General features: G+C 42.9%; 1 protein-coding gene across 6 annotated transcripts in view; it reads left to right on the forward strand.

Moving 5' to 3' along the window:
* Positions 1-13,176, forward strand: part of numb (NUMB endocytic adaptor protein) — a 46,410-nt gene extending 33,234 nt beyond the window's left edge. Inside the window, exons 3-11 of one of the 6 annotated variants that reach the window (XM_062439745.1) lie at positions 90-164; positions 5,663-5,695; positions 6,463-6,537; positions 7,559-7,699; positions 8,370-8,574; positions 8,870-9,169; positions 9,442-9,585; positions 10,231-10,383; positions 10,887-13,176. In XM_062439745.1, the coding sequence (XP_062295729.1) occupies positions 90-164; positions 5,663-5,695; positions 6,463-6,537; positions 7,559-7,699; positions 8,370-8,574; positions 8,870-9,169; positions 9,442-9,585; positions 10,231-10,383; positions 10,887-11,638 (1,878 nt within the window). In that variant the 3' untranslated portion in view covers positions 11,639-13,176. The remainder of the gene's footprint in view (positions 1-89; positions 165-5,662; positions 5,696-6,462; positions 6,538-7,558; positions 7,700-8,369; positions 8,575-8,869; positions 9,170-9,441; positions 9,586-10,230; positions 10,384-10,886) is intronic. The other 5 variants (XM_062439746.1, XM_062439748.1, XM_062439749.1 and 2 more) reach the window with 5 other exon arrangements.
* Positions 13,177-13,909: the final 733 nt, after the last annotated feature.

Consider the following 13,909-nt stretch of genomic DNA (forward strand, 5'->3'; position numbering starts at 1 on the left):
AGGAAAGGTTTGTCGCAGCATCACTCACTCTCTCTCTCTCTCTCTTTTTGTCTCTCTATCTCTCTCGACACCCTCTCTCCTCTCTGCAGTACCTGGGACACGTGGAGGTGGAGGAGTCTCGAGGCATGCACATCTGCGAGGATGCTGTAAAGCGCCTGAAGACGGTAGGTTTCTCCAAAAAAAAAGAAATCCCTCTGTACTTCCAGGAAGGAGGCAGCTAAATACCAGACGTCCTACTTCCTTGTTATCTGCCCTCTCTCTTATCTTTTCCTCCATACCTTCCTCCTCTGTGCTACCAACATCCTACCGACTCTTTCTAACATTTCCACGTTTTCTAACATTTTCACATTTTTTAAGGAGCCCTCCTCCATCTGTCAATATGCAGTTGTAGAGTTGTTTTTCTCTTCTTCGTGTTTCATCATTGTTTATTCCTGCTCAGCTGTACATGGATGTCCGAGTGCAGCTGATTGTTCGCCATTTGTCAGCGAGGGTCTCCACCCAGCGTGGCACTTGGACAATCTCCAGGGGTGTCAGGGTTTGTTCTGAGTGTCTATTCCTCTCTCTCTCTCTCTCTCTCTCTCTCTCTCTCTCTCTCTCTCTCTCTCTCTCTCTCTCTCTCTCTCTCTCTCTCTCTCTCTCTCCTTCTCCCTCTCCTTGTAAATTCTCAGCCGGAGCAGATAGGCCGACATGTACTTCCTGCTCCCGTAGATTCCGGCGGAGTTGCGCAAAAAGAGCAAATTCCAGTTTGGGGAGCAGGGGAGGGGAAAGGGGGAGGAGGGCGGCTAACCATGGAGCAATTGCTTTTCCATGTAGTCAGTTGTTTGCCCAGACCCCACCCAGGTCATGAACTGTTCTGGGCAAATGCAGCTGATTCTTCGTAGTCAGGTCCAAACCTGTGTTGGCATAGGTCCGCCTCAGGTCTCACACATGATCAGGATACTAGTCTGTTCAGGAGGATTAACAAATACCACATAACACATAATAGGCTCAACTGGAATTCTGTGCCATTAAAGGCTATGACATTCCTGTTTGAAGTGTATTTGATTAGCTTTCAGTTTCAGTTTAAGATGAGTCAGCCTTGTTGAGACTTCACACCCTGTTTCTTCTGTTATCAGAAACTATTCATCCTGCCTCATAAAACAATATAAATACCTTTTCAATCATTTTGCGTAGTCTGAGTCAATGAGCTGTGGAAGATTACTTGAGCTACTGAGAGGCATTTGTTAGTATGGTTTCACTGTAGAATACGTGCAAGAATAATTTAGTGTTTTATGATTGCAATTTAAGTAGTAACAGTAATACACTAAATTTCAGATAGGACAGTGCAGTAAAACAAAAGTTAGGCAACATATAGGAGGAAACACATCTATATTCATATACAAGCATGACTCTTCACACTTTAACACACATGCTGTCTAGTACAAGATGTGAACACATAGAAGTCAGAAAAAAATGTATTAGACACTAAAGTATAACCACATACATCACTGCAAGCACAATGTACAACACTATGTTTTCATACAGTGTTTATATTATAAAAACTCACATTAATACACCTGTTGTAGGCACCCATAGCTGTGAGTATGTGTTTGAATTGACACATAATTTCACATCCTCACACATTTGTAGCACGAGGTACACACACACATCTTAAACACACACTCAGACAGGGCTCACAGGCAAATAATTAATACACGCAAAACACACACAGGAAGAAATGCACCCAGAAGCGTAGTAGACATGCTGCGTATGCACACACACAAAAACAAACAGTCACAAATATCATAAATATACACATTCTTGGTGCACAGAAGCAAAATGCACAAAAGTTGAACACGCATAAACACACACACACACACACACTCATGCTTGATGAGGTCACATGGTGTACACAGGGCCCGAGGCTCTGAGGTCTTATTGAGTTACAGTCATTTTAACAAGGCGGACAAAATGGAGCCAACTCAAAAGAAGAGGCGGGTGCTTCTGCCTCCCGTCCTCCTGCAGGCCGCGACTGTCTGACCCTCCTCAACCTAATGACATTTCCTCCTCTCTATCCTCTGTTACTCCACGCCCTCGCCATTTCAAGGTCCTCTTTGACATGTTACTCTCCTGAACAAATGGGGACATTAGCAGTTAAATTTTATGATGTAACTACTGTTGTGATCAGTGAACAGTTATATCCTTGTTAAATTTATGAATGGCTTTCTTCCAACTGAACTCTGGTCTGGATGGGGCATCTCACCTGTGCACCTGAAAGGCTCACCTTACAGGAATTACCAGAAAACGATCACTGTTTGTTGGTAACAGAGAGTGTATTGTGAGAAATGCATACTGTTCCGTGTTCCCATGAGCTCATCCACTCAAGATTTATTTTCTCTTTTCTGGGTTTTGCTCCCTTGTTGTGTAACAATCTAGACATGAGCATTAGTTTCTCTTTCTGTGGCCCTGCTGCCTCATCTCACAGACACAGTAAAGCTGCTTCAACAATAGTCAAGTCAATTTTATTTATATAGCACTTTTAATGCACAACAGCAGTTCAAGGTGCTTAACATCAGAATTAAAGTATTGATCAACTTGATAAAATTGTTTTAAAGCAAAGTTTGTAAAAAACAAAAGAAATAAAACAATTAAATATGAACACCAAATCAAGCACACACACATTTACGCACATTTAAAAACAATAAAAAAAAATTAGAGCAGAACTTCTTGAATGAACTTGTGTTCCTGTCTGCTATACAATAAAATTGTTGGAGTTTAATCATCTCTCTTCAACATGTCATTGTCCTGACCAGCACCAGCCAGACTTGCTGTGGCTGCCCTTGATGCCAGTTATCCAGACCCTTCTTTAAACAAATATATAATTAGTGAGGCCCTGATAGATCCCAGTTCATCCTCACTGACTCTTTAATAAGGTAACTGTTGCCAGGCAACAAATACCATTCACCTCAGCGGAGAGAATGTGAGTTAATGTCGCTCAGAAGTGAACTCTATTTCCAGGAACTAATAACTAAATTGGTCAGGAACCAGGCACCACACCTGTAGGCATTTAATATCTGGTGTGGGGCTGAAGGGAGGATGCTGTTTCCCGAAAATGAGCGAACATCAGTCAGAGAGCAGCTTCGATAAGAAAGAAGAAACAAGGAAGAGAGATGAAGAAACAACAGTGATGCATAAATAGCAAGAGTGTGTAAATAAGTGTGTTTAGATTTCGCTGCGTGAGGCCTGTGAGGGAGGATGTGTGTTGGTGGACGAGCTGTCAATCGATGGTTGTGTGTGTGTGTGTGTGCCTGTGTGTGTGTTTGTGCGTGTGTGACAGACGCTCCTCTGAGCTCACTCCATTGTATTCCCAGCAGCCTTTGGGACCATAATGAGAGTTTTCTCCCAGCTATGTTAGCCATGACTCAGAGGGGTGGATGGAGGTGGAGGTGGAGGAGGAGGAGTAGGATGGGGAGGCTGCACTGCGGCACCATCAACCTCCAACCTGCCCTTTTGCGTTGTCATCATTACGTCACTTCCTGCTGGTGTTGGCCGGCGGCCCAGGATCGGAGGTGTACCCTGTGCTCGAGCAGCAGGAATGTTTTCGCTTGTTACGCAGGAGCTCGTAGTGACCTGGAGTGTTTCCTCTGTGTAGACTAGGGTGAGGCACGCCAACAGGAGATGCTGACATGCCGAAAGAATTTCAATTGTATTTTTACATCGACACCCAGTAGCCTCAAGGCACATCGTTGACAGTGGATCTATGTATACCAAGTTTGAGGTTTCAGGGAGGAGTTACAGTGTCACATGGTAGGAAAAGCTTCCTCAGATGTCTTTCTGCTCCAACTAGAGATATTTCCAAATGTAGAAAACAACAAAAATCAAAACAAAATCATAACTCATACCAGAGAGCTTCCCAGTAATGTCCTGAGCTCAACTCTTAGTAGTTTTGATCCTTAGACAACCTGTGAGGTAAAGTAACGTCTCTACTGTCCCAGATGAAGTAACTGTAGTTCACACAGCTTTGTTGCAAATGTTGTTAAGTGAGAGTTGTTGCACAGAGTAGGTCTGTGACATATCTTTCACAAGATATGAGACGAGTTGTGTCACATCCTGGTGGAGGTTAGTGTCGTCTCTTGGTTGCAGCATTACTGTAAGACACCGACTTGTTGTACCACTAAGAGGTTTCGGGTGTGGGTGGCAAGGTCGCCTATTAAAAAAAAAAGAAAAAAAGGCAAAGTATGCACAACGAAACCTTTTTAATCATTTATATCAACACAGAATTAATCCGTGCTGGCTGGAAAGTAAGTTTCTCGCTTCAGTCGTTTCATTTTTGCCGTGCTGGCTTCAACTCGATCTTTCAAAACTCAGCTATCCTCTCTGCCCAATAAAAAGCCCCCCCCCCCCCCCTTCTGTAGTTTCATCCCAACTCACATTAAATACCTGAATATTGTATTACCTTTTTATTTGGTGTTGTAAGTTTTTTTGTCTTTGTAAGCAGGTTTTTATTGTGGTGTTGCCGAGAAATACCTCAAATCCCCCTCCTCCCACACTGCCTCCCCATTCTAGTTATCTCAAACCTTTTTGAGATTTTTTCTCCCCCTCTCTAACCTTAGTATACTAATACTAACTGTGCAAGCTCTGCCATCATCTGCATGTCTTTGTTGGTCTCACACACACACACTAACAAGTGCTTCAGCTCATTTCAGGTGAATCTCCAGTGCTGGTTAACACATTAAATCATGCATTAACAGGGTGCTCCGAGTGCCGTCTCCACCATGGCTGTGTAACAGGAGCAGAGTGGCACTCCTTCTCACAGCTTATGGGGAGGAGAGGAACTCGCAGGGAGTGGAGGGGAGGAGGAGGGGAGGGGGGGGGATTAAGACTAGCCTGGGTCTGGTTGTACTTTCTTTATGTGGTTACGGCGGCCTTAACTTGACCCCTGACTCTGGCTATCTGGTCAACAGTCACAGGCTCTGACTCAGAGGTCAAATTTCCGCCCGTGGGAATCAGTTTCTGTCTGGTGAACAACCATGGCATGACCACATCTCAGTCCAGGCATCAAGAGTAAAAAAAAAAAAAAGGGAGAGTAAAATGGGATTTGGGATTATCCCCCTCCACAAACACGAACAGACACCTGACATCCTGACATCTTTATCTGCTCTGTCCAGGCAGCTCGGTGTGCTGCATTAACCTGGGGGGACTTGCTGTGGTCTTTTTTTTTTTTTTAGGGTTGTTTACATAAATCACACAAATAATTACCGGTTTTTGATATGTGTGGCTCGGCAGATGTACTGGGGGTGTCACTTCCTGTTTTGTTTTGTTCTTTTGAGGGCTGCGGTGGGAACAGTAATGTTGTTTTATGTGGTTTTCCAGTGTCCTACTAACAGCCATCATCATAAAGACAATAACAACCACAGTATCACCCATCCAAAAAAAAAAACATCTTATCAGTGTGGAATCATGTGGTGCTCACTTGCTCACCCACTTACTCATCTGCTCACTCATAACCCAGCTACCATCTCCTCGGGGGAAACAAAAAAACAAACAAAAAAACAAATCATATCCTTTCCTGCGGGCGCCAGACAATTTTTAGACTTTTTAGGTAACATTTTCATACCTTGTTCCTCCCCCCGTCTCCTCCATCCCTCTTACCCACCCTCCCTTTTACCACATCCACTTCCAGGACAGGAAATTCTTCAAAGGATTCTTTGCAAAAGTAAGTTATTGCTTTTGTGTGTCTGAGTGTGTTTTTATTAGTAGCATTATTAGTATTATTATTTTTATTTTTATTTTTCCTCCTCTCACGTAACACCTCACCCTTTGATCACGACTGAAGGCTGGAAGAAACACACATACACACATACACCAAGAGACAAACACACACACACAGAGTGGGGAAATCTGTCTGGAGAGAGACAAACACAATGATGCATGTGTCTGTGAGCAGGTGGGGTGGTTTAGGCTGGGGCGGGGCACTTTTTTTGTGTTTTTGTGTGTGTGTGTGTGTGTGTGTGAGTGTGTGAGTGGGTTATTTTTGTATTAACAGGCGTGCCTTCTCTCTCCCTTCAGCCCTTCTTCCTTCTTCAATGAACCAAGAATGGAACAATGAACAATTTGTGTGAATGAGTTTGTGTTTTTTTTTTGTGCACACACACAAATATTTTATTGTTGTTATTCTAACAAACGGGGGACACCACTGCTGACTGCATCATTGCACCAATTGTCATACCAATCTTCTTGTTTTGTTTGATTAAAATTCGGGTTACTACTGAATGTCACAGCACTCAGAACAGCAACTCCAGACTTGTGTCCTCTCTCGTGTCTTTTTACCTGCTGCCTTCTCTCTATATTTACAGGTGTGCTTTGTGTGTATGTTGAATTTTTTATGGATAGGTACCAAGGAATGGTACAAAGGGAGGTAATCTCAGCTGGTATGGAAAGACTTTCTCACTCGTCCCTGTCCATTCTGTGTTGTGTTTGCAGGCTGGGAAGAAGCCAGTGCGAGCTGTGTTATGGGTGTCGGCAGACGGTCTTCGAGTTGTAGACGACAAAACAAAGGTAATAAGTCCCTTCAGTCCTCTAACATAGCCTCGGAAATACTTTGATCAAAAAGAAAATGTTGTCAGAGGAAGTACACGTAGCTTTAGCAGCTTTAAAGGCGGAAGCTGCTGAGCTCCAGCACTTATTAACGGTAGTGAGGCCTCTATACTTCTGGTCTAATGACCTCCAAAAGGCCCTCTGGAAGTATGTACTCAGTGCACCTGCAGGAGTAGATCTAAGCAAACAATATGTAATTTATGTTAGATTGACACCTGCTGGAAAGCACCGGTACTACACTGAATTTTTGTTTTTTAGAACTGGGTCATGTGTGATAATCAGTGCTAGTAAATAAAAGGAAAGAAAAAGGATATTAAGATATTAAAGTTATTTTGTTAACAGAAGATATTGAGGAATGTTGAAACATAGCGAGAGCCAATCATGGGATACATTTGCTAGATTTGAAGTCATATGCTCTGCAAATCAGTGATTTCCAACCAGGGCTACTTCTGCAGTTGCCCAGGGATACATGAAGTGATTGTGGTGTAGTTCAGAAAATCTTGGGGGGAAAAAAAATATGATTGATGTGAAAAAAGAAAAAAAATGTAATGTAACAACCACAAGATGAGATTAAGAGTGCATGAAAACCTGCACAGCTCAACCTGTCTATCAAAGGGTTATAATGAAGGCAAATGAGCGCTTTAGGAGAATGCTGTTATTCATTAGAAATTAGGAACATTTTGAATGTTTACTTTATCTTGTTAAAAAAATACAGTACGCCTGCTTGAATGAGGAGTTTTATTTAGGGTCAGGTTTATGTGATCAGGTGAGAGCAGGATCAGGTGCAGACTGCTGCCTCTGGAGCTCGTAGTAACCCGGTCTTATTTAAGCACACTTGAAGCCAAGCCTTCTCACTGAAGTACTGTTCACCATGCAATCACTCAGCCCACGTTTGTCAATTGGCTCAATTGAGAGTCACTTAACTTCTGACCATAGTTTCTAAGTCTATGATAACGAGATAATGGTGATGCTTTTTTTGCAGGACCTGATTCTGGACCAGACAATAGAGAAGGTGTCATTCTGCGCTCCGGACCGAAACTTTGAGAGGGCGTTTTCTTACATCTGCAGGGACGGGACTACACGTCGCTGGATCTGCCATTGTTTCATGGCCATCAAAGACTCAGTAAGAACTTATTCTACAGCCTCATTACATCATGTGAATAAAGAGAGGTGAGAAAACTGCTGTAGAACCTGTTTGATGGATAGTGTTTATTTCCTCATCTTGAGCACAAAACAGTGCATAATGCAAATTAAGCACAATTAACATTAAGGGCACCTGTTTGCTTTGATTGAGACTGATCTCAAGTGATACTGTAGTTATAAAGCTAGATTACCTGTTCCAGGGTATTAAAACCTCTTATGGACAATCTTATTTACCCAAACTACCTTGAGAGCCTTCAAAGGTGTGATCTGATATAATCCTCAATGTTTTCCATGTCATTTGAATGATGTAGTTTGCATTATTGTAAGCTAGAACCAAAACAATATGTCAGCTGAGAGAACATTGACTGATACAAGCACCAAACATTCCCTGTTTTCAGATTATTAAATATGAAGATTTGCTGCTTTTCTCAGTTCCATGTCATAGAGAATTGAGTATTTTGGGTTTTGGACTGTTAGTCAGACAAAACATGACATTTGAAGATGTTTTTTGACATTTTAATTGGGGGGGAACAATCAACACACTATTTGATTAAAACAAATATTCCTATACATCAGGTCCATGTTCTTGCTGCTGAATGAACACAAGATGAAACCTCAGAGAATTTCATTGTATCATCGTTTCTTTTCAGGGAGAGCGTCTCAGTCACGCCGTGGGTTGTGCATTCGCCGCTTGTCTGGAGCGAAAACAGAAACGTGAGAAGGAGTGCGGGGTCACGGCGACCTTCGACGCCAACAGAACCACGTTCACCCGCGAGGGCTCATTTCGTGTCACTACGGCAACAGAGGCGGCAGAGCGGGAGGAAGTCATGAGGCAGCTACAGGATGCTAAAAAAGGTGTGTATTTTTAGTCTGATCAAGATGCTGGGAAATGTGTCGCCAGTTTGTTAAGAATGGTACTTCTATACTCCCACTTTCATGTAATGTTATTGCTTCTTTTGTTTGGCTTCATTTCTCTTGTGGGACACTCAAGAGAAGTCAGACTCAAAAATCACTGTGTATGAAACATTATATTGTATATTATATATTTCTAAAACATTGACAAATCTGTAATATTTTATTTAAGAAACCTTTCACTTAGCTTTCTTCTATAATGTTTTCTGTGTGTCTGAACATTGTCCTCCTCTAACAGCTGAAATAGATGTAAAGATTGTCGGGAACTCGGCCACCAGTGTGACAAACCCTTCAGCCCACCAGACAGGAGGCTCCCCGTCCCCCTCGTCTTCCCCTCCGCTCTCTATGTCCGGCCTGGGGCCTCAGGTGATACCTCGCAGACACGCACCGGCCGAGGCTCTCGCCAGGCAGGGCTCCTTCAGAGGTTTCCCTGTGCTCAGTCAGAAGACTTCTCCCTTCAAACGACAGCTGTCGCTGCGCATGAACGAGCTGCCCTCCACCATGCAGCGCAAGTCTGACTTCCCCATGAAGAACACGGGTGAGTCCACGATCCCGACCAACTGTCTGTGTCCTCGGTTTTTCTACACAGCTCACATAATGTTCAAGTACAGCTGTCTGTTTAGATTTTCACAGAGCAGCACAAAGCAGAATGTGTTGATTTAGAAATATTTTGATATGTATTGTAGACTTTTAAAGAAGAACAGTCTCATGAACCAGAATAATCTTCTCTCTCCTAGTCGAGTGATGTCTTTTATCTTGTTTCTATGACGTTCGCTTCTCTTACCTTTTCTCTGGTGTGTCCATCTCCAGTCCCTGAGGTAGAAGGAGAGGGTGACAGCATAAGTTCGCTGTGTACTCAGATCACTTCAGCATTCAGCGGACCCCCAGAGGACCCTTTCTCCTCAGCACCAATGCCCAAACCAGCTTCATCCCCACAGTCTCCTGTGGCACCAGGTAAAATATGATATAACACGTGCACACTAGTAACTTACATCTATATTGTGAGTTACTTAGTTCAGCTGTGACAATTTTATTGAATCATTGTGGTAAAGTTAAACTGTTCTAGCTGGAAAGTGCCAATTACTTAGCAAAATAAGCAGACTCATATCAGTTTACATACTTGTGAAGAGAAGAATTACTGTAATTAACTTCATCATCCATTTTGAAGCTGCCAACCAAAGCTGTCATTATCAGTAGGGAACAAAAGGGCACATACTTAACTGATGTTTGATGTATGGATGTTTGCCGCAGCTGCCAAAAGTTATGTGTCCAATTATTCTGAGCAAAAGTGTTATTCATCAGCAACTGTCTGGCTGAGTTTCCTGATCATTCAGCTTTGTAGAAAATGAACAGACCTCCAGTGACTTGATGATGATTGATGTTTCTTGCACATTTAAAATTGCACTTAGAGAATGTGTGCATGCTCACATTTTCTCATACCATAGTTTCATAACATTTATTTTGAATGTGTGACTAACACTCTTTAAGACTACTAATTAATTGCATGGTAATGTTATGCATGTCTAACAGCATAAGTTAGTCCATGTCATCTGACACATCAGCTTGCTCGTACTAGCTTCTGTTTCTTATCTGCTGTAGTGAACGGTACAGCTCCCGCCTTCTCTGTTGCTGCTGTTGCTGCTACTGCTAACCCCCAAGTACAGAACTCAGTTCTGCCTCCTGCTCTACCTGCTCGAGACACTAACCCCTGGGCTAAGACCCCTGCAGGGGCCCCGGTCCCAGGACAGCCAGGTAAGCAGCTCTACAGGGAGGGTGCATGTCACAGGATGGACAGTGTGTGATGCTGAGATTTAAAGAATGAGACATAACAACGTACCTGTGAGTTGTTGTACAAGTTGAAGGTCTTCGTATTCTTGCATGAAGTTTGTGGAGATGGAGACACAACAATTGGTCCCAATAAGTTGTTAGTGACACCAAGATATGGTACCTAATAAGTATTAATCATTTTGTGTAGTAGTAATAGTATCTTCGATTTCTGGCAGACAGTTCTTTCTCATATCTATCTGTAAAATATGAAGCTTCAGTCCTAATGTAACAAAATCTCTACCAGAAAGAGATTGTGTGTCATATTTATTCTGTGGAATGGGGCGTTGTTTACTGTTATTTGCATCTTTCTTCACGCATTATATTCATCAGTCTTTATTTCATTCTAATACTGTTTCTGTCCTCCCTGTTACATATTTATTTGATGTGTATTCACCCACTTTGTCCCTTTTCTGTGAACTTTCTACCAGCAGGAGGTGACTGGTCTTCTCCTACTCCGGTGATTGTAGTCCCCCCAACATCTTCTCCAGTTCTGCCCTCTCACAAACGCACTCCTTCAGAAGCAGACCGGTGGTTAGAAGAAGTTTCCAAGTCTGTCCGAGTCCCGCAGCCTAATCCGATCATGGCAGGGGCCTCGCCACCTACCCAGGCGTTCACTGCTCCTGTGCCGATGCCTGTGGCGCCTCCTCCCCCGGTGGCCTTTGTCTCCTCTCTGCCCTCCGCGGTGCCCATGTTGCCCCCTCGTCAGCCTGCTTTCCACGCTCAGGCTCCACCCTCCTACCCGATGTCCAACGGGCTGCCGTTCCCTCAGCCCAGCGTGCCTGTGGTCGGCATCACTCCTTCGCAGATGGTGGCTAATGTGTTCGGCTCGGCCACGCAACCCCAGCCGTTCCCCGTCCCCGTCTCCACGACTCCCCTGCACGAAGTCCAGGCTGTCGGTAACATCAGCCCGTTCATCAAGCCCCCGCAGCCCGTCGCAGTGATCCCTGCTGCCCTCCAGCCATCCAATGGCAGTGTGACCTTTAACGGAGCAGACAGCTGGGCCGCTCCTTCCCAACTTGCTCCATCCTCTCCGGCCACACAGCCTCCAACGCAGCAGCAGGAAGATGCCTTTGAGGCCCAGTGGGCAGCTTTGGAGGGCCGCTCACGCCAGCGCACCACACCCTCCCCAACAAATCCTTTCTCTACCGAGCTGCACAAGACCTTTGAGATTCAGCTCTGAAGACTGTATGAGAGATTAGAAACTACCGGACAACATGGAGGCCACTTTAGTTGATTGAGCAGGTGGGTGATTGACTACAGTAGAGAGGGGAATGTCCTCCTGCCTCCCTCCCTCTCTGTTTCAGTGGATAAGCTCAGCAGTGCTGAAAAGAACTGGGAGACAGGCGAGAGCAGCAGGTGAATCAACAGGGAGCAGAACTCTGCACAGCAGTGAGGGGAGAGGAAAAAAACAAAACAAGGGTGCAGCTCCCCGGGCATTTCATTAGCATCGTCTGTATTGTTTTGTTTGTGCTGTGGAGCGCACGGTCGTCATTACCTTGTGTGAATATCTGTGCCGAGCTACATCCAGCCCCCTGTCAGGCCCTGCTACCCACCCAGGGCAGCTCCCGTTCCCATGACCCCCCCCCCTTTGCTCGGTCCAGAGCGCCCCCTGTTGACAGGACAAGACCTCCCTCACCTGGCAGAGGAACTGCAGCACTGAGAGAACTCAGCTTCCCGATGAGAAGCTCTCCTTAATAACTTCCCAATCAGAAGAATAGAGTGAGACAATGCCAAAATCTTTATTTTTATGCATTAAGTATATTTTAAATAGCTTTGGAATCTAACAGAAGAGTTGTAAGTAATCTTGCCAAAGGCAGATGCTAGCTACAATGAGACAAGTTTATGTGCGTGTATACATGAAATGACCGTATATATTATACATAAATATATATATATATATATATATCTATAAAGAATCTATACTGTACACACAGCTCACAGCAGTGCTAATTTTTAATGTGATGTAAAGAGATTTGTGAAGGGACAGCTGCTTTACTTTTGTGGGGTTTGTTTGTTTTATTTTTGAAGAAAAATCTCTTTATTGTCGTCTATTATTGCATCCTGTGATTGGATGTGAAGCATCTCACTGTAAATAGGGTATCATTGCAGCAACAATCAACGTGGACCTAGCGATGGTGGTGGTGCCCAACTGGTTGCCTCTCAGACCTGTGCTCAGTTTTTAATAGTTTAGTACACATCAGTACTTAACATTTTACTTTCTTCTGTCTTCATTGTCATTCTTTTTTTGTGTGGTAACGATCTTGTTTTTTTTTGTTTTTTTTAATTTAACACAATAGGATGTGTCATCTCCTGTTTCTCCACCTCTTGTATTATTATTATTTTTTAAGTAGTTGATTTCTAAATTTTTATTTTGCACAAGCACTAAAGTGTAGATGATTTGACCTCACAGGTGACTTTGATCAACATGGGTTAGTCAGTTGTGGTGCTGCAGTAGCTGCCGAAGGCCCTGCTGACCTGCCCTGACCTCCGTTAGCCTGCTGTGGTTCCGACGGTCAGCAGAAAACTACAGGGAGATAAAACGGTTTCATCTCTCACTGTCTGATTTCTCTCTGTCATGTTTTTATTTTTTTAAATCAAACCTGTGAATATGATCTATTCTCTGATCTATTTTTCCATTTTGTAATTATTTCATTACTTTATTCCACTTCTTTGGAGAAATATTGAAGCTAAAAGATTGAATAAATTGATGGTGGTAGAGGAAAAAAATGGTCTGTGTTTTTGAGTGAATGCGGTCATGTTTTGTATGTATGCAGTGTTCAGTGAAAATGAACACTGATGATTAAACAGGTACCATTTCTGCATTAGTCTATAAACAAATCTTTAATCAGTATATAATTTGTGGATTTATTTAAAATTAAAATGTTGCCCTTGTATAAAGGCATGCATGATATACTTACCTTTTAAAATATTGAACAAGTATCAATGAATGAAGAATTAAATGGAATTACAGCTGTAAGTCTGCAAAAGCGTGTAGGGTAACATTAATCTCCAGTGGGGGAAGCAGTATTCAAATCCTTTACTTAAGAAAAGAAGAGATACTGTAGTCTAAAAATACTCCATTACAAGAAAAAGCCCTGAATTCAGAGTGTTACTTAAATAAAAGTAAAATGATAAAGTATTATCAGCAACATTTACTCACAGTATCAAAAGTAAAAGTACTCATTATGCAGACGGGCTTCTTTTAAAAGTGTTCTATAATTTTAGTATAAAAGCTACACTAATGTAGCTCAAAGTGAAAAGCAGCGAAAGAAATGGGAAAACAGTTTCAAAGATGAAATATTTTATTTAAAACTAACTACTAACTTTAATCTGTACAATGACTCCTCCGACCATGAAGACAAACTGCTCACCTGGACTTTATTTATTTATTACATTATCTGTCACATCTGTCGTATGTCAGATACATATTTTTGGTATATGCTGCTGTTAT

Source organism: Scomber scombrus, chromosome 19 (assembly GCF_963691925.1).
Source record: "Scomber scombrus chromosome 19, fScoSco1.1, whole genome shotgun sequence".
In the NCBI taxonomy this organism is placed as follows: Eukaryota; Metazoa; Chordata; class Actinopteri; order Scombriformes; family Scombridae; genus Scomber; species Scomber scombrus.